General features: G+C 42.6%; 1 protein-coding gene across 1 annotated transcript in view; it reads left to right on the forward strand.

Moving 5' to 3' along the window:
* Positions 1–201: 201 nt before the first annotated feature.
* The window catches only part of YTHDC2 (YTH N6-methyladenosine RNA binding protein C2), a 39,610-nt gene continuing 15,513 nt past the window's right edge, over positions 202–24,298 (forward strand). Inside the window, exons 1-12 of the mRNA XM_075726103.1 lie at positions 202–400; positions 870–960; positions 8,704–8,900; positions 11,186–11,385; positions 12,000–12,166; positions 16,672–16,774; positions 18,005–18,161; positions 20,428–20,535; positions 21,575–21,723; positions 22,111–22,246; positions 22,607–22,733; positions 23,795–23,860. Of these exons, the coding sequence (XP_075582218.1) occupies positions 202–400; positions 870–960; positions 8,704–8,900; positions 11,186–11,385; positions 12,000–12,166; positions 16,672–16,774; positions 18,005–18,161; positions 20,428–20,535; positions 21,575–21,723; positions 22,111–22,246; positions 22,607–22,733; positions 23,795–23,860 (1,700 nt within the window). The remainder of the gene's footprint in view (positions 401–869; positions 961–8,703; positions 8,901–11,185; positions 11,386–11,999; positions 12,167–16,671; positions 16,775–18,004; positions 18,162–20,427; positions 20,536–21,574; positions 21,724–22,110; positions 22,247–22,606; positions 22,734–23,794; positions 23,861–24,298) is intronic.

The following is a 24,298-nucleotide window of genomic DNA, read 5'->3' on the forward strand; positions in this document are numbered from 1 at the left end:
AGCTCCCCTGCCCGCCCGCCCCGCCCCGCGCGCTGACGTCAGGACGCTGCGCCGCCGCTGTCCCGCGGGCCGGCGCGCACCCGCGGCGTTTGCTTTCCTGCGGCGTCCCCGCGCCGCCGGTCCCCGCCGCCGCCGTTCCCCCCCCCCCCCCCGCGACACCCCCTGGCGCCAGCCCGGGCTGGCGCCCCCGGCCGCGGAGCCATGTCGCGGCCCAGTAGCGTCTCCCCGCGACAGCCCGGCGGGGGCTCGGGGGGCTCGAGTAACCCCGCCGCGGCCGCCTCCGCCGGCCCCGCGGCGGGCCGCGGCCGAGGCAAGGGGCTGAAGGATATCCGCGTCGACGAGGAGGTGGAGATCGCGGTGAACCTCGCCCTGGAGCGGTTCCGGTACGGGGAGGAGAAAGGTGCGTAGCGGCAGCCCGGCCGCGGGGAGGAAGGGGGGGGGGGGGGGGCAGGAGCGCCCGGGCGGGCCCGTGGCGGCGGCCGGCAGCGGGGCGGGCGCTGGGCTGCGGGGAGCCGGGGCGGCGGTGGGCGCCGGGCCTGGGCCGGTGGCGGGGAGCGGCGGTGGGCGCCGGGCCTGGGCCGGTGGCGGGGAGCGGGGCCCGCAGGGGGGGCGGCGGACACCTGGGCCCGGAAGGTCTTCATGGGTTGAGCAGCAGAAGCCTCTCCACAGCTGCCTCCTGCCCGAGTAAGAGGGCTTGCTTGTGAACCCTGCGTGGCTTACAGGTGTGAAGACACAGCACTGCCCTTAGTCCCGTTGCTCACAGGAGAACGTGATAGGTTTGGGGATTGAAAGGCTCGTAACGTCGAGGTAATGCGTCAAGAATACTGTCTGTTGTGTTGTTATGTTTGCTTTTTTAATTATCTTTCTAGAAATGGAATTTCCTTCTTCTTTCACTAGTACTGAAAGAGCGTTTGTTCACCGGCTCTGTCAGTCTCTTGGACTGATATCTAAAAGTAAGGGGTAAGTTGAGTCTGATTTTTATTCATTATTTTCTTCTTTTGGTACAAGCATATGGAATTTCATGATTGGCATTAAAATGATCCGTATTTCTAGCATATCCTGCGCTGTTGCAGGGAATAGCACTAGAGAAAAAAGTTTAAAAAGTAAGATAAAAGTAAGTGTCGTAGTGCTTTGCTTTATTTCTACTTAAAAAAACTTGTGACTTGGTTAGTTCAAGATAGGTTGCCCTTATACTGTTCTGTTTTTCATGCGCTATTGTGCGCCCAAGGGTTTTGCATAGAATCTCATACCTTGACAGATAAAATGTAACCTAGAGCAGTATGTCCACAAGAGTGTTTCTGCTGAGGAGTGCAGGAGAAGAGGGTTCATATGCAGGTATGATGATGTTTCTTTCTCTTACTTTGCTCTCATCTTTTGAAGAGAAAACCCATGTTCATTGACCTGATGAGCTTGCATGAAGGCTGAGAATCCACTGCCCTTAGGAGTTCAGGTGGCAAAGCAACAGGAAAGGGAAAGTTACAGGAAAAACTCAGATAGATGGAGCGTCATGTATAACTCGTGTATGTGTGTGGACTGTTGTAAAACCATAGCAGCATTTGCTGTTCCTCATTTCTGGTAATACTTATGATTCTTGCAAAAGTAGTGTAAAATGCTAGTTCTCTGATCTGTACTTAATTAGGGAGTAAGTGCTATTCAGCACTGATTGTGTTGAACACGTAGCTTGGTTTCAGAAGATCTTATTCAAGCCTAGTGCTGTTCAAGTGAAGTTATGCTTCCAGTGTGGTTCCAGTCTTGGGAATGGTGTAGCTGATTTTTGCCACAGATGCCTGAGACAACGATTAATTTGGCTGAACTTGCCTACCTTTGCATCATATTTTGGGAACACAGACTCACAGAATGCTTTGGGTTGGAAAGGACCTTTAGAGATCATCTAGCCCAACCCCCCTGCAGTGAGCAGGGACATCTTCAGCTAGGTCAGGTTGCTCAGAGCCCCATCCAACCTGACCTTGAATGTTTCTATGCATGGGGCCTCCACTACCTCTCTGGGCAGCCTGTTCCACTGCTTTACCACCCTCACTGTAAAAAATTTCTTAGAATCATAGAATCATTTAGGTTGGAAAAGACCTTTAAGATCATCCAGTCCAACTATTAACCTAACACTACCAAGTCCACCACTAAACCAATTCAGGGTAGAGCAGCAACCCCACACCTCCTGGCTTGGTGGCTGGATCATTTATAATGAACGTAAAAACTAGGAATCATTGAGATTGGAAAGGATCTCTAAGATCATCAGTCCAGCCATCAACCCAACACCACCATGCCCAATAAACCATGTCACAAAGTGCCACGTCTACCCATTTTTTGAACGCTTCCAGGGATGGTGACTCCACCACCCCTCTGGGCAGCCTGTTCCAATGCTTGACCAACCTTTCCGTCAAGAAATTTTTCCTAATATCTAATCTAAACCTCCCCTGGTGCAGCTTAAGCCCTTTTCCTCTTGTCCTATCGTTATCTACTTGGGAGAAGAGACCAGCACCCATCTCGCTACACCCTCCTTTCAGGTAGTTGTAGAGAGTGATAAGGTCTCCTTTCAGCCTCCTCTTCTCCAGACTAAACAACCCCCAGTTCCCTCAGCTACTCCTCATAAGACCTGTGCCCCAGACCCTTCACCAGCTTTGTTGCCCTTCTTCGGACATGCTCCAGCACCTCAATGTCCTTCTTGTAGTGAGGGGCCCAAAATTGAACACAGTATTTGAGGTGCAGCCTCACCCGTGCTGAGTACAGGGGAACAATCACTTCCCTGCTCCTGCTGGCCACACTATTCCTGATACAAGCCAGGATGCTGTTGGCCTTCTTGGCCACCTGGGCACACTGCTGGCTTATGTTCAGCTGGCTGTCGACCAACACCCCCAGGTCCTTTTCCACCAGGCAGCTTTCCAGCCACTCTTCCCCAAGCCTGTAGCATTGCATGGGGTTTTTGTGACCCAAGTGCAGGACCCAGCACTTGCCCTTGTTGAACCTCATACAGTTGGCCTTGGCCCATCGATCCAGCCTGTCCAGGTCCCTCTGCAGGGCCATCCTACCCTCGAGCAGATTGACACTCCCACCCAGTTTGGTGTCATCTGCAAACTTACTGAGGGTGCACTCAATCCCCTCATCCAGATCGTTGATAAAGGTGTTAAACAAGGCTGGCCCCAAAACTGTGCCCTGGGGAACACCGCTCGTGACCGGCCGCCAACTGGACTTAACTCCTTTCACCAGAGTAGTGTCTCTGGGCTCGGCCACCCAGCCAGTTTTTTACCCAGCGAAGAGCATGCCCGTCCAAGCCATGAGCTGCCAGCTTCCCAAGGAGAATATTGTGAGAGACGGTGTCAGAAGCTTTGCTAAAGTCCAGGTAAATGACATCCACAGCCTTTCCATCATCTATCAGGCGGGTCACCAGGTGATAGAAGGAGATCAGGTTGGTCAAGCAGGACCTGCCTTTCATAAACCCATGCTGGATGGGCGCTTGGTTGGCCTGCACACGTCATAGAATCATAGAATCGTTTAGGTTGGAAAAGACTTTTAAGATCATCCAGTCCAACCATTAACGTCCGTTGAGCACACTCAATATGAAATGCTCCATAATGTTTCCCGGCACCAAGGTCAGGCTGACAGGCCTGTAGTTCCCCAGATCCTCCTTCTGGCCCTTCTTGTAGATGGGCATCACACTGGCAAGCCTCCAGTCATCAGGGACCTCCCCTGTTAACCAGAACTGCTGCTGATAGATGATGGAGAGTGGCTTGGCAAGCTCCTCTGCCAGCTCCCTCAATACTCTCGGGTGGATCCCATCTGGCCTCATAGACTTGTGAGCATCCAGGTGGTATAGCAGGTCGTTAACTGCTTGCTCCTGGATTATGAGGGCTCCATTCTGCTGCCTGTCCCTGTCTTCGAGCTCAGGGGACTGAGTACCCTGGGGATGACTGGTCTGGCTATTAAAGACTGAGGCAAAGAAGGCATTAAGTACCTCAGCCTTTTCCTCATCCTTGGTGACAATGTTCCCCCCGACATCCAGCAAAGGATGGAGATTCTCCTTGGCTCTCCTTTTGTTGTTGATGTACTTATAAAAACATTTTTTGTTATCTCTTACAACAGTGGCCAGATTGAGTTCTAGCTGGGCTTTTGCTTTTCTAATTTCCTACCTGCATAGCCTAACGAGATCCCTGTACTCTTCCTGAGTTGCCTGCCCCTTCTTCCAAAGGTGGTAGACTCTCCTTTTTTTCCCTGAGTCCCCGCAAAAGCTCCCTGTTCAGCCAGGCCGGTCGTCTTCCCCGCCGGTTGGTCTTACGGCACATGGGGACAGCCTGCTCCTGCCCCCTTAAGACTTTCTTCTTGAAGAAGGCCCAGCCTTTCTAGATCCCTTTGCCCTTCAGGACTGCCTCCCAAGGGACTTTCCCAACCAGGGTCCTGAACAGGCCAAAGTCTGCCCTCCGGAAGTCCAGGGTAGCAGTTTTGCTGCCCCTCCTCTTTATATTGCCCAGAATCAAAACGCTTATCATATCGTGGTTGCTAAGCCCAAGACGGCCTCCAACCATGGCATCTCCCACCAGTCCTCTGTTCGTAAACAGCAGGTCAAACGAGGCACCTCTGAGCTGTTCCAGTGACCGACCACCCTCTCAACGAGGAACCTTTTCCTAATGTCCAATCTGAACTTCCCCTGATGCAGCTTCATTCCATTTCCTCATGTCCTGTCGCTGGTCACCAGAGACAGAAGACCAGCACCTCCCCCTCCACTGCCTCCCCCCCAACCCCACCCCGAGGAAGGTGTAGACTGCGATGAGGTCACCCCTCAGCCTTCTTTTCTCCAAGCTGAACCAGCTGAGTGAGCTCAGCCACTACTCATAAGTATCATCCTCGCGGCCTTTCACCATCTTGGGTGTCCTCCCCTGGACACACTCCCATAAGGTGTGCAAAACTGCACATGGTACTGGAGGTGGGGCCACACCAGTGCAGTGTAGACTAGGACAATCACTCTCTGTTTTTGTTTTGTGTTTTTTTCTTTTTTTAAATGTGGTGTGTTCAGGGTGACATGAAGCTTGAAGAATAGTTGAACTGAAATTTAAACAGCTGAGAAAAAGGGAATATTCACCTGGGAAGACATAAACTGTATCTTTTTCTTTTACTGTAATAATGCATTGCACATTTAAGAACATAAATTTCCTTTTAAAATAAATTCAGGTGTCCTACTTGTGTTTAGTCTACCCAGATTTCCTCAGTATTTATGCTTGCAATAACTTTTGAAATGATCAGTCTTTAAAAGCTTGATCATGACTGGCTTTCATCATTGAATTTCTAGATAGAGTATAATTTTAATGTTAATATTCATTACTGTATCTGTACTTGTTGCACTGAGCAGATAAATAACGGAAGCTATTGCTTGGGAACCATAGGACAATATTTTGTGTCCTTAGTTTTTTCCTTTGAGTGAAGCAAGCATATGTTGAATACTTACAGAAAACTTATAAACGCTTCATAGCTAGTATGTTTTCCTCTAGACATAGCTAGCAGTGTATTATATTGGGTCTGGCTGGGATGGAGTTAATATTCCCCACAGCAGCCCTCCTAGTGCTGTGCTTTGTATTTGTAGCTAGAACAGTGTTGATAACGCACCAGTGTTTTGGCTACTGCTGAGCGGTGCTCTCACAGCTTCAGAGCTGTCTCACCAGCTCCCCCCGTCCCCCCAGTTAGGGGGAGCGTTGCTAACAGGTCGAGGGAGGCTTTTCCTTAGCACTGGTGAGGCCGCACCTGGAGCGCTGGGATCACCAGTAGGACAGAGACATGGACATACTGGAGAGGGTTCAGTGAAGGGCCACCAAGATGATGAAGGGACTGGAGCACCTCAAAGTCCCCGAGGTGAAGGGCTCCAGCGCGGAGGCTCGTGCCAGGGCACCCTTGCTAAGGTGGCAAAAGCACCAGGGGAGAGTTGGGGCACCCCAGCCCCTGCCTAGAGCGGGAAAGGGCGAGCTGCTGCTGAGCGGCAGCTCTCACTCAGCGCGGGCGGGGACAGGAGTGAGGGCGGCCAAACCCCCTCACCTGTAAAAGCAGCCCCCAGGGAGTGCGGCAAACAGGGCGGGGTGCGTCAGGAGGGCGTAGCACCTTGGTTTGCTCTGCAATTCGCCCAGGCAGGGCATGCGGGGAATGCAAAGTCCCCCTCCTAGCTCTAAAGGGAAACTCAGGCAGTGGTCATCGCCCTCCCAGGAGAGGACCTAGCAGCTATGGTTACCACTCGCCTGAAAACAGTCGCCAGAAGGAGTGCGGCGACCCAGAAGGAGCTCCTGCACAAACATGCAGCCATCCAGGTCTCCGGCTGCAGGGAGTGCCTGAGCCTGTCACTTGTACTGGAGGGCAGCAGAGACAGCAGCTGTCTTCGGTGTGACCAGGTGAATGATCTGTTCAGCCTGGTGGCAGAGGTGAAGGAGGAGGTCTTATGAGGAGTGGCTGAGGGAACTGGGATTGTTTAGCCTAGAGAAGAGAAGACCTTATTGCTCCCTACAACTACTTGAAAGAAGGTTGTAGTGAGGTGGGTGTTGGTCTCTTCTCCCAAGTAGATAACGATAGGACAAGAGGAAATGGGCTCAAGCTGCGCCAGGGGAGGTTTAGATTAGATATTAGGAAAAATGTCTTGACGGAAAGGGTAGTCAAGCATTGCAACAGCCTGCCCAGGAGGTGGTAGAATCACCATCCCTGGAAGCATTCAAAAACCAGGTAGACATGGCACTTTGGGACATGGCTAGTGGGCATGGTGGTGTTGGGTTGATGGTTGGACTGATGATCTTAGAGGTCCTTTCCAACCTTAATGATTCCTAGTTTTACTTTCATTATAAATGATCCAGCCACCAAGCCAGGAGGTGTGGGGTTGCTACTCTACCCTGAATTGGTTTAGTGGTGGACTTGGTAGTGCTAGGTTAATGGTTGGACTGGATGAAGGAGGTCTTTTCCAACCTAAATGATTCTATGATTCTGTGATTCTATGAACTCTCCTGTGAGGAAAGGCTGGGAGAGCTGGGACTGCTCAGCCTGAGAGAAGGCTCAGGGGGTCTTGTCAATATGTATAGATACGTGAAGGGAGGGTGCAAAGAGGACAGGGCCAGGTTCTTTTCGGTGGTGCCCAGTGACAGGACCAGAGGCAATGGGCACAAACTGTGAGGGTGACCGAGCACTGGCACAGGTTGCCCAGGGAGGTGATGGAGTCTCCCTCCTTGGAGATACTCAAAAGCCATCTGGACATGGTCCTGGGTTACTGGCTCTACGTGACCCGGCGTGAGCAGGGGTTTGGACCAGATGACCTCCAGAGGTCCCTGCCAATCTCCATGGTTCTGTGATTCTGTGGTTCCGAGTTGCTTAGATACAAACTACTGAAGACTGAGAGCAGCATAGTCATGGGAAGCATTGCAGTTTGTTTTTCCAGTTCTGCAAACCTTTCCCTGGACATGCACATTCAAGTACTGTTCCAGCTTCAGTATTTTTGGTATTCTGAATGTTACCTTGCATTGACCAGGAGCTGAACCCAAGCCAGCAACTTAGAAAGCAGCCATGCTGTGGTGATTTGGCCTTGGCTGACTGCTAGCTGCCCAGCCAGCTTGGTCTGTCACTCCCCGTCCTCAACAGGACATGGGGAGAAAATAGCATGGGGTCTCCCACGGGATGAAGTTCCTTCAGGGTAAACCTGCTCCACTGAGGTGTCTTCTGTGGGCTGCAGGGCAATCTATTCTCCAACAGCTGGAGCATCTCCTCCCCTGACCTTGGTGTCTGCAGGGTTGTTTCTCCCACATTTTTCTCACTCCTTTCTCTCACAGCTGCTGTGCACCATTTCTTACCTTTCTTAAATACATTATTACAGAGTCACCACTGTCGTGGCTGAGGGGCTCAGCTGTGCCTGTGGTGGGTCTGTTGGAGCTGGCTGTCTGGCACGGGGCAGCCCTGACCTCTCCTCACAGAGGCCTTCCCTGCCTGGGATGGGGCACTGGGCTCTTGGTCTGACCTTCTGTTCTTATCCTGAGAAGTCATGTTCACAGTGTTGATATGTCATTGTAGCCCAGGCACAAGATAGTTCAGTTTCAAACACGTTTACAACAGTTCTTTGCATTTCAGTATCTGAGTTCAGTCTGAGAACAAATGCAGTGTTATGATTAAGTGTTTTGGCTCTAACTCTACATTGTAAATCTTTGATAATGAACATTCTGCGAGCCTACTTCGTTTTACTGGGTTTTGCTAAGGCTTGGAATATCACCAGAAGGCTGCTTGTTTGTCTGTTCAGTCTGTTTGTTGATTTTTAACTTCTAAACCTCCTAAATTAGTCTAGAAATCAGTTTTGTGTAATACCTCTCAGTATTGCTTGATGGAGGTGGCTGTCTTTTGGGAAGCAAATGCAGTGATAGACCTTTAACAGAAAGGTAGCAGAATAGTGTTACATTATGGAGGCCTAACTGTAAGGTTGTGCTGGGCATAGTCATCTGAAGTCTGCAGTATCTGTGCTGCACTACCTCGTGTGAATGGAGGGTGGTTCTGATGGTGGGTATTGTGGATGCTTCTGTTATTTTGGTGTGCTTTATGCTACACAGGACATTATTTGGAATTTTCTAGTTTTGACATTATATTTGAAAATAATCTGACAGCATCTTGAAAGAATTATGGTCAAAGATCATTACATAGAGGTAAATAGGTTACTTACTCCTAACATACTTTTTTTTTTTTTCCTCCCAGAAAAGGAGCAAATCGATACTTGACTGTAAGGAAGAAGGATGGATCAGAACTAACGCATGCAGTAATGACTTGTTGCTTGGCTCCCAGTACGAAACATGCTATTCGGAGTTTAGTTCAGAGATTTCCTGTCACAAATAAAGAACGAACAGAACTTCTGCCAAAGACAGAGCGAGGGAATGCATGTGCTGTAGAATCTGGTATGTTCAATGTGTCTTCTGAAATGGACTTGCAAATCAACACTGCTTAAAAAAGCCAAACAACCCACAACCCAACCACAAAACAAAAACCTTTCTTTTCTGTCTCCTTTCGTGTCCCAACTGACACCTTCCCCCCCAGAAAACCAGTTAATTTTCTTGACTTTTAATTGTTAATATAGGGTCTTTTAAAGCTGGTGTCATGAGGAACTTAGGCAGTCATGTCACCCACATTCCAATGTCTCCCTTGTGCCAAGTTACTTTTGAATCTTTGAGCCAGTTCCAACCAAATTTATTTGGAAGTACATTTCTGAAATGTGAGTTCCTACAAGTTCCATGAGGTGAGATTGAAGAGAGAAGTGTTACCGTGACTGCAGTATAAGAACACCCTTATAAGAAAATGAGGCTGGCTATTCTGCTTGTAGAAATTCATGTTCTTGATGAAATAAGAAGTTTATTTTTTGTTTTGTCATCTTCTAAAATAGATTTGGTCCCTAAGAGACTGCTATCTAGACTTCTGATTTCTAGAATATGAAAGAGTTCACTGGAAGACAAACTTCTGATGTATTGTCGTTTGTTTTTTTTTAAGACAATGCTTTTAACAAGATTATGGCTTTAACAGTTATGAGGGTAAGAGTTATGTTGTGTTTCTGTGCACAAAGCTGCGTGCACTGCACAGAAAACACTTGTACCAATATGCCTCTTTTCATCAGATATTTCTGATTATGATGGTTCATGCTTTAAGTGCCTCCTTTGCTAGTTTTCTTTTTCAATTGTTTCAGTTGTTTAATAGGATTGTTTAATGAACAGAGGGAAACTATAATAAAAGTACTGAAAAGCAATTCTTTAGGAATGTAAGGCATAAACTAATGAATAGTGTAAAATTTATCTTTCCTTACTTCTCCAGAATGGCTTTGGCTCTTTTAATCTGTTAACCTGTGCCTGTCTTGGTAAGACAGTGCTTGTAATTTACTATATTAATCTGTTAATCACATTACATATGTATAATTGAATTTACAGCAAGCTTTTCATTCTTCTGGGAAATAATTATGTCATGGTTTCAGCTCGGATAGAGTTAATTTTCTTCCTAGTAGCAGGCATAGTGCTGTGTTTTGGATTTAGTATGAGAAGAATGTTGATAACACACTGATGTTTTAGTTGTTGCTAAGTACTGCTTATGCTAGTCAAGGACTTTTTCAGCTTCCCATGCTCTGCCAGGTGCACAAGAAACTGGGAGGGGGCACAGCCAGGACAGCTGACCCAAACTGGCCAAAGGGCTATTCCATACCATACGATGTCATGCTCAGTATGGGGTAGCAACTGCTGCTTGGAACTGGCTGGGCGTCGTTCAGCGGGCAGTGAGCAATTGCATTGTGCATCACTTATTTTATATATTATTATTATTGTTGTTGTTATTATTCCTTCCTTTTCTGTCCTATTAAACTGTCTTTATCTAAACCCATGAATTTTACTTTTTTTTTCCCCGATTCTCTCCCCCATCCCACTGGGGAGGGGGAGAGTGAGCGAAGGGCTGTGTGGTGGTTAGCTGCCTGCTGGGTTAAACCATAACAAATTATTAAGGAATTCTAGAATAGCATTTACAATACTGAATTTGAAGTAGTCTCTGATGAAGATGTGCAGGTTCTTTGGCTATTTATGCATTGCTTTCTAATACATCACACTGTGCTGTGTGGGTCCAGGGGTCTAGATACAGCATGGTTCAATTTGTATGATTTAAGACCAACCTTATGGACTAGAGCATTAGGTTATGTAAGACTGACTGAAAGGAGGTCATAAAAGACCAGGGAGGATGTGAAAGAAGGCATATGAATCACAGTAAAGTTATCTTTTTCCAGAAGACATGTTTGTCAGTTTGGAATAACTTAAAGGTTTAACTATACAGTGAATATTTCTAGGCAAACTGTGGAGGTGTGAATGTGTAAACATGATACAAAGGCCGAGAAGATATGCCAAGCTGCTTTCCTGGGGTTTAGTTTCTATTTCTTGTTCTGTTCTTCCTGACCTTTTTGACATTGAGCAATGCAGTGAGATAGTCTGGTTTTGTTCAAAATGTCTATGAAAGTAATAACTCCTTTGAAAATACTTATATCAAACACCGTAACAGAATGCATTACTATGAATATGGCTTTTATATGTGTGATGGGTTTGTCACTTTATCAATAGGGATGCATATAAAGTCAGGAACGTTTTTTGATGTATGATTTTTTTAAGCAACGTTTTTGTGACTTTCTTTTGTATCTAAGTAAATTGTTAATTTGTCTTCACAGAAAACAGAGAAGTGAACAAGACAAGTGGACGACTTAACAATGGTATTCCCCAGGTTCCAGTGAAAAGAGGGGAATCAGAGTTTGATTCCTTCAGGCAATCACTACCAGTTTTTGAAAAACAGGAAGAAATTGTCAAAATAATAAAGGACAATAAGGTTGTTTTGATTGTAGGAGAGACTGGATCAGGAAAAACTACTCAAGTATGTTTCTTTAATGAAATTAAAAAAGATAACAGTATTTGTACAAAACTAATGCCAATTTTATAATCTTTATGTAATAAGGGATTTCTTTATCCTAGTTTTAAGGCTTTTGTTTTCCTATATAGTTGAAAGTCTCGTGTTCTAATTCACTTTCTTGCTTTTGAAATCCTAAGCCACTTACTAAAAGCATAAATTGTTCTGCATGATTTTCTCGTAGATACTAGTTTTTCATTAAACCAATATAAAATATTGAAGGGAAAGTAGCTATGATTTTGTATAGCCCTATTGCTTCTAAAGCTAGTTCTGTTCTTAGTATCTAGAGTAGAATACTAGTGTGTTAAAATGAAAGATTACCTACAGGTATTTTTTTTTATAGATTTCTCTGAAGCAGGAGAGAAAAGCTTCAACTTTTTTTTTTTTTAATAGATTAAACTTAAAAACAGAAATTTATTTTTGCTGCCTTTCTGTCCCTTCAAGTATTTTTGCGGTGATAATCCTACTGTGAATCCTTTTGCAACCTGTGTAATATTGAGATGCAGTTAAATTGTTTCACTGTGGTAAAAAAGCTATGACTTTATCAAACTAAAAAGTAAATTTAAACCACTTCTTTACAGATCCCTCAGTTCCTTCTTGATGACTGTTACAAAAATGGAACTCCCTGTCGTATATTTTGCACTCAGCCAAGACGTTTAGCAGCTGTTGCTGTGGCGGAAAGAGTAGCAGCAGAAAGAAAAGAGAAGATTGGCCAGACGATTGGCTATCAGATCCGATTAGAAAGCAGGTACTAATGATCTTTCTTAAAGTCAGTTGATCTTGCATTGGTGTCTTCAGTCTTGTGTATATTTAAACTACAGTATGTTTGGGATACAGCCTAATGAAAGCTCAGTATGTATAAAGTATAGGTAGGATATGTTGCTTCAGGTAATGGAATATTTAAGAGTGAAAAGGACAGTTTTTTCCTTCTGTATTTTGCAGTTTCATATAGTGAATTGTCTTATGTAAGTGAATTGCAGGTGCTTTCTCTTGATTTCTTTTTGGGTGTGAATGTGTAATTCCTTGCCTTATTTTCAGATCAAGTCTACACTTTCGTCTCTTTTTTTTTTTCTTCCTACTTTTAACACACATAGATCCAAAAGTTCTGCAAGCTTTGAAGACAGGTAGGAAGACCAGCATGCTGTAACAAATGCTATATAATTAGAGTTGATAGGGGACATAAAAGGAAAAAAAGTGGAATTTGAAAGTGAATGATGAAGCTGAGCATTATTTACGAATGTAGTTTGGGTTAAATTTACTCTGTTTCAGCTTTTATGTTTAAAGCATGAAGTGATACAAAAGTAGGTATCTTGAGGTCACCTGAGGAATTTGTTCCTAAAGCAGAACAGGAATGGATGAAAGTCTGAAGACTGTGTGTGGTTTCTAGATTCTTTGAACTGTGTAGATAGTGGGATTTCCAGGAATGGGCAGCAGTTGGGATATGAGTGAGAAGATGGCAAAAGGTATAGCTGGCTCTGTTGCCTATATGGATGAAGATAATCACATAGCTGATGAAAATGAATGCACTTGAACAACAAAGCCAAGTTAAAGAATAATTTGAATATGTGTACAAAAGCTCACAAGGCTATTAAGGGATTAAAAGAGCTAGTAAAGGTGAATTGCAAAGGTGATGATGATTAATGTGTGGAAGTATTATGCTGGCTGAAGAAGAACAAAATGTAGGTCAGATCAAAATGGAAGAATTACTGGAAGCAGTGCAGAAAATCCTGCTTAAAGATGAATCACTACATTCACTTGAGAAAGAGCGAAAGGTAGAGATGGCCATATTTCCAACTCTGGGCAAAAAAGATGTGGGGTGGAGGTGTTTACAGTAACACAGGAGTGTAATTTTTTTAAGTTTTATTAACTACTGGAGAGCAGTGACGATTTCTAGAAGGCTGCTGAAGAAGAGACAAGAGTAGAGATGGGTAAAGTAAAGCATTTCCATCTTGGATGTTTTCCTTGATGTGGTGGGTTGACCCTGGCTGGATGCCAGGTGCCCACCAAAGCTGCTCTATCACTCCCCCTCCTCAGCTGGAAATGGAAGAGAAAATATGGTGAAAAGCTCGTGGGTCAAAATAAGGACAGGGAGAGATCACTCACCAATTACCATCATGGGCAAAACAGACTTGACTTGGAGAAATCAGTTTAATTTATTACTAGTCAAATCAGATTAGGATAATAAGAAATAAAAACTAAATCTTAAAACACCTTTCGCCCACCCCTCCCTTCTTCCCAGGCTTAACTTCAGTCCCGATTTTCTCTACTTCCTTCCAGCCAAGCAGCGCAGGGGGACGGGGAATGGGGGTTGCGGTCAGTTCATCACACGTTGTCTCTGCCGCTCCTTCCTCCTCAGGGGAGGACTCCTCACACTCCTCCCCTGCTCCAGCGTGAGGTCCCTCCCACGGGAGACAGTCCTCCACGAACTTCTCCAGTGTGAGTCCTTCCCACGGGCTGCAGTTCTTCATGAACTGCCCCAGCGTGGGTCCCCCACGGGGTCACAAGTCCTGCCAGAAAACCTGCTCCAGCGTGGGCTCCTCTCTCCATGGGTCCACAGGTCCTGCCAGGAGCCTGCTCCAGTGTGGGCTTCCCACAGGGTCACAGCCTCCTTGGGGCACATCCACCTGCTCCAGCGTGGGATCCTCCCTGGGCTGCAGGTGGAGATTTGCTCCCCCATGGACCTTCATGGGCTGCAGGGGCACAGCTGCCTCACCATGGTCTTCACCAGGGGCTGCAGGGGAATGTCTGCTCCAGTGCCTGGAGCACCTCCTCCCCCTCCTTCTGCACTGACCTTGGTGTCTGCAGAGTCCTTCCTCTGACATATTCTCACTCCTTTCTCCAGCTGCACTTGCTGAGTTTTTTTCCCCCTCCTTCTTAAATACGTTATCCCAGAGGCAGTACCACTCTTGCTGATGGGCTCAGCCTTGGCCAGCAGCGGGTCTATCTTGGAGCAGTCTGGCATTGGCTCCCTCAGATGCTGGGGAAGTTTCTAGCAGCTTCTTATAGTAGCCACCCCTGTAGCCCACCCCCCCCCGCCCGCTCCCAAAACCTTGCCATGCAAACCTGATACACTTGAATTTAATATGTAGGAGGATTTTAGAAAGGAGGAATGAACTCCAAACTTGGAAAGAAATTTGCATATGATAACTAGTGAGCTCATGTCTTCCAGAAAAGAGCTGTAGAGTGTGATACAAAGGAACTTTTCAGTACTTAAGATGGCAGTGCTGGAGAAGGTAGAGGTGATTGCTGTTTTTACTTGCCCACCTACCTGCCACAGGTTCTAGAATAGTAACTTTTAAAGGCTTTTAAATTCTTGAAGAGAAAAATTAAAACATTTGAAAAGGATCACCTGATTTCTTTGTGATTCAGTCAAGTGTAGTGTATTGGGTAGATGCCTGAAGGAAGCTATGACCGTGTGGAGAGCCCACGCTGGAGCAGGCTCCTGGCAGGACCTGTGGACCCATGGAGAGAGGAGCCCACAATGGAGCAGGTTTGCTGGCAGGGCTTCGGTCACAACAACCCCATGCAATGCTACAGGCTTGGGGAAGAGTGGCTGCGAAGCTGCCTGGTGGAAAAAGACCTGGAGGTGCTGGTTGACAGCCGGCTGAACATGAGCCAGCAGTGTGCCCAGGTGGCCAAGAAGGCCAACAGCATCCTGGCTTGTATCAGGAATAGTGTGGCCAGCAGGAGCAGGGAGGTGATTGTCCCCCTGTACTCGGTGCTGGTGAGGCTGCACCTGAAATACTGTGTTCAGTTTTGGGCCCCTCACTACAAGAAGGACATTGAGGTGCTGGAGCGTGTCCAGAGAAGGGCAATGAAGCTGGTGAAGGGTCTGGAGCACAGGCCTTATGAGGAGCAGCTGAGGGAACTGGGGTTGTTTAGCCTGGAGAATAGGGGGCTGAGGGGAGACCTTATCGCTCTCTACAACTACCTGAAAGGAGGTTGTAGTGAGGTGGGTGCTGGTCTCTTCTCCCAAGTAGTTAGCGATAGGATGAGAGGAAGTGGGCTCAAGCTGCACCAGGGGAGGTTTAGATTAGATATTAGGAAAAATTTCTTGACGGAAAGGGTGGTCAAGCATTGGAACAGGCTGCCCAGAGAGGTGGTGGAGTCACCATCCCTGGAAGCGTTCAAAAAACAGGTAGATGTGGCACTTTGGGACATGGTTTAGTCTAGTCTACCCTTGATTGGTTCAGTGTGGACTTGGTAGTGTAGGTTAACGGTTGGACTGGATGATCTTAAAGGTCTTTTCCAACCTAAACGATTCTATGATTCTATGACTTGTGACCCGATGGGGGACCCACATTGGAGCAGTCTGCTCCTGCAGGACTGCACCCTGTGGAAGGGACCCATGCTGGAGCAGTTCATGAAGAAGGGAAGGACCCACGTTGGAGTAGTTTGTGGAGGACTGTCTCCTTTGGGTGGGACCCCACGCTGGAGCAGGGGAAGAGTGTGAAGAGTCCTCCTCTGAGGAGGAAGGAGCAGCAGAGACAACGCATGATCAACTGACTGCAACCCCCATTCCCTGTCCCCCTGCACTGCTCGGGGGAGGAGGTAGAGAAAATAAGGAGTGAAGTTGAGCCTGGGAAGAAGGGAGGGGTGGAGGGAAGGTGTTTTTTAAGATTTGGTTTTAATTCTCATTACCCTGCTCTAATTTCATTGTCAATAAACTAAACTAGTTTCCCCAAGTCAAGTCTGTTTTGCCAGTGATGGTAATTGGTGAGTGATGTCTCCCTGTCCTTATCTTGACCCATTAGTCTTCAGTTATATTTTCTCTTCCATGTCCAGTTGAGGAGGGGAGTGATAGAGCAGCTTTGGTGGGCACCTGGCATCCAGCCAGGGTCAAACCACCATATATAGGCAAATACAAAGACTATATCCAGGCATATGTTGAAGAATTGGAACCTGTTTATCCAAAGCAGTCCACACTGAATTTTCCAGTAAATTAAACAATGTGGAGAGGTTCTCAAGGTTCTATTTCACTTGCTTATTTACTTCTATAAATTTGAGTCTCACTGTGTTAATTAATCTGTTGTCTGAAGTTTTGGAGCATAAACACCAAGATTCCGTAGGAACTCTCTAGGAATAGGCATAGTTTAAAAACAAACAGTATGTATGAATTCTTTGGTGAGAGAACTATAGTCTAATTCCACTTCTGGTGAGCAGCTGTTCAGTCCTCTAATTTTCAGTAGTTAGTGGGAACAACATTTAAATGGTGCAAAAAACCTGAAGTATCTTTTATGAACTGTTCAACAGGGTTTCTCCAAAGACACTGTTAACATTTTGCACCAATGGCATACTACTTCGCACGCTAATGGCAGGAGACAGCACTCTAGCAACTGTGACACATGTTATTGTGGTAAGAATCCTGTTGTATTTCGTGTGAGGTGGAGCAGTATGTATTATGTGTGAATTGGAAGATGAGATCCTAGTTTTCTTTATTAATTTGCTGAGCATTTAAGGTGTTTTTGCTTGGTTAGAATCTGAATTAACAGTAAAGACTTACTGACTTACTGGGTCTTTATGGTAGCATGCACAGGTGTTTTGCTTTTTTTTTTAAAAGTCTCTTATTTTAGGTTCATGCTGATAATTATTTTTGGAATCATGATGCATTTGTGGAGGACAGAGCTCTAAATTTTTTCGAACTTCCTCTGTCAGAAAGCAGGAAAGCCTTAGGGAGGCTTATGTAGATATGATTCAATGTGGGTGTGTTAGAATTTCTTGTATCGTGTACTTGTTTTAGCAATACCAGGTTTGCAGTCCATTTGTTTGCCCAAATGTTTTCAAGATAATGAGTAGTGTAATTTTCAGAAAATTACTTCAGTGCATTTGTATAATCATGTGAATATTTCTATTGTGGAGTTTGATAAGTCAGTGGAACGAGAATGTTTGCTGCAAGATAAAAGTTCTCCACTGCTGAAGACAGAAAAATTCATGATAATTTTAGGTGCCTACCTGTTTATCAGTGGAAAAAAGTGTCCAGATGATTTATACATTCTTGACTGCAGCCTAAAAATGTTGTATTTGGGTCCCTGCTTCGTAAGTTCGTAATATAAAACAAAACAGAAGCACACACCAATAAAGGTCATTAATCAGTCATGTACCTTAATTGATGATATGCTTTGACTTAATAGATCTAAGGAATTTAACTTTTTTTCTAATTATGTGATATCATACATTTCGTTAAATGTTCATCAGTTGTGAAGTGAGAATTTATTAAAATAAGGTTTGTAGTATTTGCAGTTTGTCATTATCTTGAAAATGAGACTGAAATATAAGAACTAGAAAAGTTTCAGAAGTTCACTTTAACCTCTGAAATCAAGGTGTATGTGTCTTGTGCATTACCAGTGCAGTCTGCTCTGATACCTTTATAAAACTTTATGAAATATTTTTTTACTTTTGGATAGGTTTGGTTTTTTTTTAAATCCTTACTTAAACTAGACTTATACATTTTAATGCATCTGTAATGTACCAGCAAATTATATATTTTAGTTTTAAAAAAAGTTCGTATCTGTGAAATTATGTTATAATCTTGGATCTGTGATGTTTATCTGCTGTTTTGGTTTTTTTTTTTTTCCTTTTGTTATAGGATGAAGTACATGAGAGGGATAGGTTCAGTGACTTCTTGTTAATAAAACTGAGAGATGTGTTGCAAAAACAGACTAATTTAAAACTAATTATTTCTAGTGCTGCTCTAGATGCAAATCTCTTTATTAGGTATTTTGGAAGTTGCCCAGTAATACACAGTAAGTATTATGTAAACTCTTAAATCTGAGTATACCTGCCCTAAGACTTACAGATCTTATTAAACTGTAGCAAACCATTTTGAGTAAGGGAGTGTGATAAATACACTGAGGGTTACACCAATGCTTGTTCTTTTTTTGATTGTTTTTGTTGTTTCTTAACTATTTGCACCTACTTCAGAGTGAAGTGTGTTTATCACAGGGAGTTCTGTAAGTGCAGGGGTGTCCTGGCCTGTGCCGTGTTCAGTTCAGGAAGCAGGAAAAGTTCTTAAAGTGCTGATCTCAAGGGTGATATAGACCCTAGGATCTACAAGAGTATGATGTATGTTAATTCATTCCAGTAGGTTCTAGTTCTTCAGGCCTCACAGAGATTGGTGCTGGTTACTGGGTAAAACGCAGATAACTACACCTGGTCACTTGGAAACACAGTCCTAGGCAAATTGGGTTTTCATGTTTTAGTCACAATGATTCTTTATTTTAAAGGAAATTATTAGCTGTTAATTTAGGTAAACCTTGAGAAAAGACATGGCTATTTATGTTAATTTATGTTCAGACTCAGTAATCTGCAGTTAGATTACATTCAAATACAAAGAAAAGTTACCATTATTGCTGTTTTAATTTCATTTTAGAGGTAAAACACAGATGTGTGGGAGATGCTTCCCCCCCTCCCCTTCACCCTTCTGGCTTGCAAGTTTTCTGCATGCGTGACCTCCTCTTGCACCTTGCAGTCCTCTTCCTTTGTCAACAATGATTTCTAAGTATAACGTGTTTTGAAAAGAATCTTTTAAGAGAAATGCTTTATTTTCAAAACAATCAAGTACACTATCTATGTGTCAGCCTGTTTTTTTAAGACCCTTGACAGCCCCAGGACATGGGTAGGACCACTTTCTTTAGAATCTTCTCTACAAATCAATGGTTTATTTTAGTGAATGTTCCTGAAAAATAAATCTTTTTTTTTACAGATAGAAGTGTTTATTTCCAGTTCCCAGTTGAGAATTTCTGTCTAGTAAATAAGACTTGCAACTTGTTGGAGGCAGGAATCTGGAAATTACACATTATTTCAGTGTCTGCCAGATCTTTTTTGGAGATGGGAAGCCTCAGTTATAATTGTTGTGTGGCTTTCCAGCTTACTCTTCTTGTAGCTTCCTGTTCACTTAGATCAATATATTTATTCAGGCAATTCTGATGACAATCTCTTTCTCCAGTTTACCTCAGTGGTTATACTGTCATCACATACTAGTCTTTACAGGCTAACCACGATTGAAAACTTTCCTTCTTCCATTTTTGAGAATTTAAGAATTAGAAGAAGAGGGTTTAGATACTTCGTCTGTTAATGTCATGAAAGGATTTGATCCTCCTTCAACAATACAGCTGGCAAAATCCTGACCACAGAAACCAACATTTTGTGGTTGTGGGTTCCTGTAGTACACAGAGTTTGTGAGAAGTGTTGGAAGACTTCCTCCATTACAGCTTCTAAAAGTACATGAATTGTAGCTTGTTCTTTCTGAAGAAGAGAAAAGTCCTAGGTGACTTAAACTCAGCTATGGCAAATGTCTGCTAAGGGACCAGAAATTAAAATTTAGAGATTTTAATTCTTCCTGTGAAAAAGAATCCTTTAATGTCCACTAATAAGATCTAGGAAACAGTGATAATTGAAAAAGAAATCAGGGTAAATTGTTAGGAGATAAAGATCATTGGAATGTCTCATTCATCAGGAAGTATTCAATAAAGAAAGCCAAATTTGGCTGAAGTGATTGTCCATCTCCTGATATACTTCTCATGGAAAAAAAAAAAGCAGTTTAATACAAAGGTGACTATCTGCTTGTGGGATCTTGCACTGAAGCTGTATTAATTGCTGTTATATTTTGTAATCTAGGTGGCAGTCTTACACAGTGAATTCTTTTTTGTAACCCTAAACAAAAACGGCTATTTTCTTTTTCTCATTTTGATAAAATTGTAACTAATAACTGTCAACATTATAAGCATCTCTTGCTATAGCACTTAATAGAATTGAAGAGGTTAATGAGAAACAAGGTACCCAGCTATCATTTCCCTTTTGAAATGTTGTTTTGTGGACCAGTAATCTTAAGAAAATAAACTCCAGTGAAGATACTCTTACAAGACTTTTCAAGGAAAGTAATAGTTCCTTAAATCAGGCCCTAATAATGTTTAATTCACTTTTTGTGTCTACAAAAATGCTTTTTTAAAATAAAGATTATAAATGAAGCTAGGGAATATCTAATATTTTATGAATTATTTATACTTTCAGTACAAGGAAGACCTTTTGAAGTTAAAGAGATGTTTTTGGAGGACATTTTACGAAGCACTGGGTATACAAACAAAGAGATGGTAAAGTACAAAAAAGAGAAGCACCGAGGTTGGTGGACTTCTTAATTGTTAGGGTTGGCAATGAGTCTCATTGATTGATTGAACAACTAAATAGGATTAAGGATTAAAAAGGATCTCTTAAAATTCTAAAGTCATAGTATTAAATGAGGCATGATTAGATGACGGCAAGTATCTTTAAGCTCTGTGTTTACATTATTAGATTATGTCACTTCAAAAAAATTTCTTCTGCTTTTTTTCAATGGTTGTATACTTTTTGCTTTCAGTTGATAGATGTTGTATTTTTCCTAATTATTATGGGGTAGAATTGCATATAACTGGGGGCTTTGCCCACATGAAAACTATAGAAGCAGAAGATACGATGGGCTGAATTTTGCGTGCAAATTAAAGTGCACCCATTAAAGAGGCAGAATTTTGTACATCTTGCACAGAAGTGGTTCCTATTAGTAACATTTTTCACTGCATTCTTCAGACATGGGTGTATTTAATATATATAGCACAGAAGCGTTAACACATTTGAACTTAATATAGTTGTTTTGCAATTGATTAAGTAGATATATTATTTAAGAAGTTTTCTTGACAACTAAAAGAAATGATCCTAGTGTGTATTTACAAAAAAAAAAGAGGCAAAACCCAGCTCTGATCACTGTGGGTAGAAAAGTTCAGTTAAGGCATTGGTGTCTTCTACCCATACACAAAAATTAGTTGTTACAGGAGCTATACCACATCTCTTTGGTGTTTTACTTCTGGAGAAAGATCTGGACTGAGAATTGTGTAGAAAATATTTACTTACGAAGCTCATTTGAATGCAGTAAGTTGGAATACTGGAGACTTAGGGGGTTAAGTACCCAATTTTTTTTTCTTTTTAATCTTGTTCTTATAGCAGATGTTTGCAATGGTGCACCTTGGGTGCCCTTTAATCATGGAATTTATAGTGGACTGGTAACACTGTTCTAGATTAAATAACAGAGATTGAATGAGTAAAACTTTGTGACTTGATATTTTGTAAGTGAAAACAATGGATAATTAAGACTGCAAAACTTTTTTTGTGAATACTTTATGCATTCTAGAAGAAAAACAGCAAAGCACACTTACTGAGTGGTGTTCTGCTCAAGAAAATAGCAGCAAACTGGAATCTCAGAGGCAAAGATCTGTCCCAAGTGCAGCTGAAGAGTGTAATCTGTTGGATGATGGTGGTGACACAGTATTTAATCAACTGGTAAGTTTTTCCTTTTGTTGGAAGAGATACTTAAATCTGTGTTATATTATTCTACCGATTTAAAACCTGCATTCTGAAGATATTGCTCCTGTAGACTTTCTAGAAGGATATTAACATATTTTAAAATATGAATTTTTTTTGTTAGCATGAACTACTCTAGCTGAAGTGTGCTTTTCAGTTATGATGGTTGTACATAACTTTCATTTAGATTAAATGGCTAGACTGTCATTGTTTAAAGTACTTGCATATGATACAATAAATGCTTTAACTGATATCTGAATGCTGTTTTTCTGGTTGTTACTTGGAAAGCTAAATGTTCAAATTCTTTTACCTGAGAATAAAGACAACTCTTTGGATTAATCTTTCAGTACTGTTTTTTCTCTTCAGACTGAAAAAGATGCGAGTTGCCTTGAACCGTGGCTAATAAAAGAAATGGATTCTTGTCTTTCTGACATCTGGTTACATAAAGATATTGATTCCTTTGCTCAGGTGTTCCATCTCATTTTAACCGAAAATGTCAGTGGTAAGCTTCTCATAAGAAAAAAACAACCACACAATGACTTGAATTTCTGTGGCTACTTTATCGCCAGTTTCAAATGTTGTTACCTTTGAATTCTGATGCCTATTGAAAAACTGAATAGGGTTGGCAGAATTAATGACTGTTGGAGTTATTTGCTGTACTTGTTTTGAAGTATTGACAGATAGTATCATATGTTTCTAAAATAGTGTTAAATTCACATGAACTGACTGGTGGGATGAAGTGAGGAAACAAATTCTCTTTGGGCTGGGTTTTGAAAGTCATATTCATATAATTTAGATGAAAAAATAACAACGTTTGTATTGGTTTTGCTGATTTTTTTTTTTCTTTTTTTTAATTTCTCAGTTGATTATAGGCACAGTGAAACCAGTGCCACTGCACTAATGATTGCTTCAGGGAGAGGCTTTCTGAGTCAAGTAGAACAACTGATCAGTATGGGAGCAAGTATCCACTGCAAATCATCCAATGGCTGGTAAAAACAAACAAATAAACTGAAAGATAGATTTGTCACTATACAAATGTGAAAGAGATTTCTGTAACACCTAAACTCATTTGCTAACTTATCAGACTACTGTAAGCACTAATAGGTTTTGACAGTCTAAACAATTTCTAACTTCTGTTTACCACATTGTTTTCTGTAAATTATAAATTAAATTCTTCATTACACAGTCTTGAATATGGGATATACACTCTTGGTTTCAATGAGTCTGATTTAACGCACTGGTTAGAAGAAAAATTGGAATTTTTCTTACTGGGTTGATTGAATTAGACCCAAAATGTTTGCCAGTTCTTGTCTTGGGAGTAACATATATCACACTGAAAAATAGTGTATTACAGCTGCAAAGATCTTTACTGTTTTATATCTGTAAATACGTTGTATCATGTAAAAATATTTGTGAATCTGTGAAAATTCAGATTTTTGTGGCCGTGAATTGTGTCTTTATATAAACAGGGTACTATGGTAAATAATTGTAATATAGAAAGAATTAGGATTCCAAGGATCTGATATTCGGTACTACCACTTGAAAAACTCGGGAAGGAATGCCGTTTAAAAGGAAAACAGGGTGAATGGCATTGTCAGGAGGGCAGCTTTTGTAAGACATCAAAACCCCCAATGTTTTCACACATTTTGGAGAAAAACGTCTGGGGTGTGACTTCTCAGGATGATGTAAAGGGGCTAGTAAAGGGCACTGCAAAAAGGCATGGCTTATCTCTGCACATTGGTGTGTGGTTTTTGAAGGAATGGCACATTCTGCCTCCTCATTTCCTTCTGCATGTTTGCATGTACTTCTGTGTAAAACTGGGATTCTTTCTTGGCAAAGAATTGCAGTTATCTAAATATCATATAGCTATTGCACCAATTTATGCACTTTAAAATGGGAAGTTGCAGATCCAACAACAGCAGCACTGATTAATCAATAATGCAGAAATGGATAGAGAAGTGTGGTGTCAGTTTTCTCCTCACATAACATGCTATTCATATGTATCTTTTGAAGTGAGACGTTAATAAACGTTTTTATGCAACTCTTTCAGGATGGCTTTGGACTGGGCTAAGCGCTTTGGACAGACAGAGGTGGTTGACCTGTTGGAGTCCTACAGGTAAGCTGTAACTACTTTGCAGAAACAGTTGTGTAACAAGGTAAAGGGAAATTTATGCTTTGTCTTCTTTTCATCAGAAAGGTTTTCAGCTTTGTATGCTTTAGAATCTGGCCTAAATAGCAAGATTTATTTGAGAATAGCAATATTTCAAAAACATAGTTATTTAAAAAATTGTTTGGTTGTATTCAGTATCATAGTGATTATGTTTGCACAACTCCTAGGATAAATATAGCTCTAGGGATGTCGGACTTCTTTTATATTATTAGCATTTATAATCTTGATATGGACATTCCTATCATGGTTATATATCTAGGCCAGATGTGATTATAGTAACCTAAATAAATATGCAGAGGAGATAGATGCCAATTCTATACTATATACCATTTTAATTTCAGATGCTTATTTTGGAAGCAAATCTATTTTGTGTTTTTTATCTGT

The sequence above is a fragment of the Pelecanus crispus genome, chromosome Z, assembly GCF_030463565.1.
Source record: "Pelecanus crispus isolate bPelCri1 chromosome Z, bPelCri1.pri, whole genome shotgun sequence".
NCBI classification, from domain to species: Eukaryota; Metazoa; Chordata; class Aves; order Pelecaniformes; family Pelecanidae; genus Pelecanus; species Pelecanus crispus.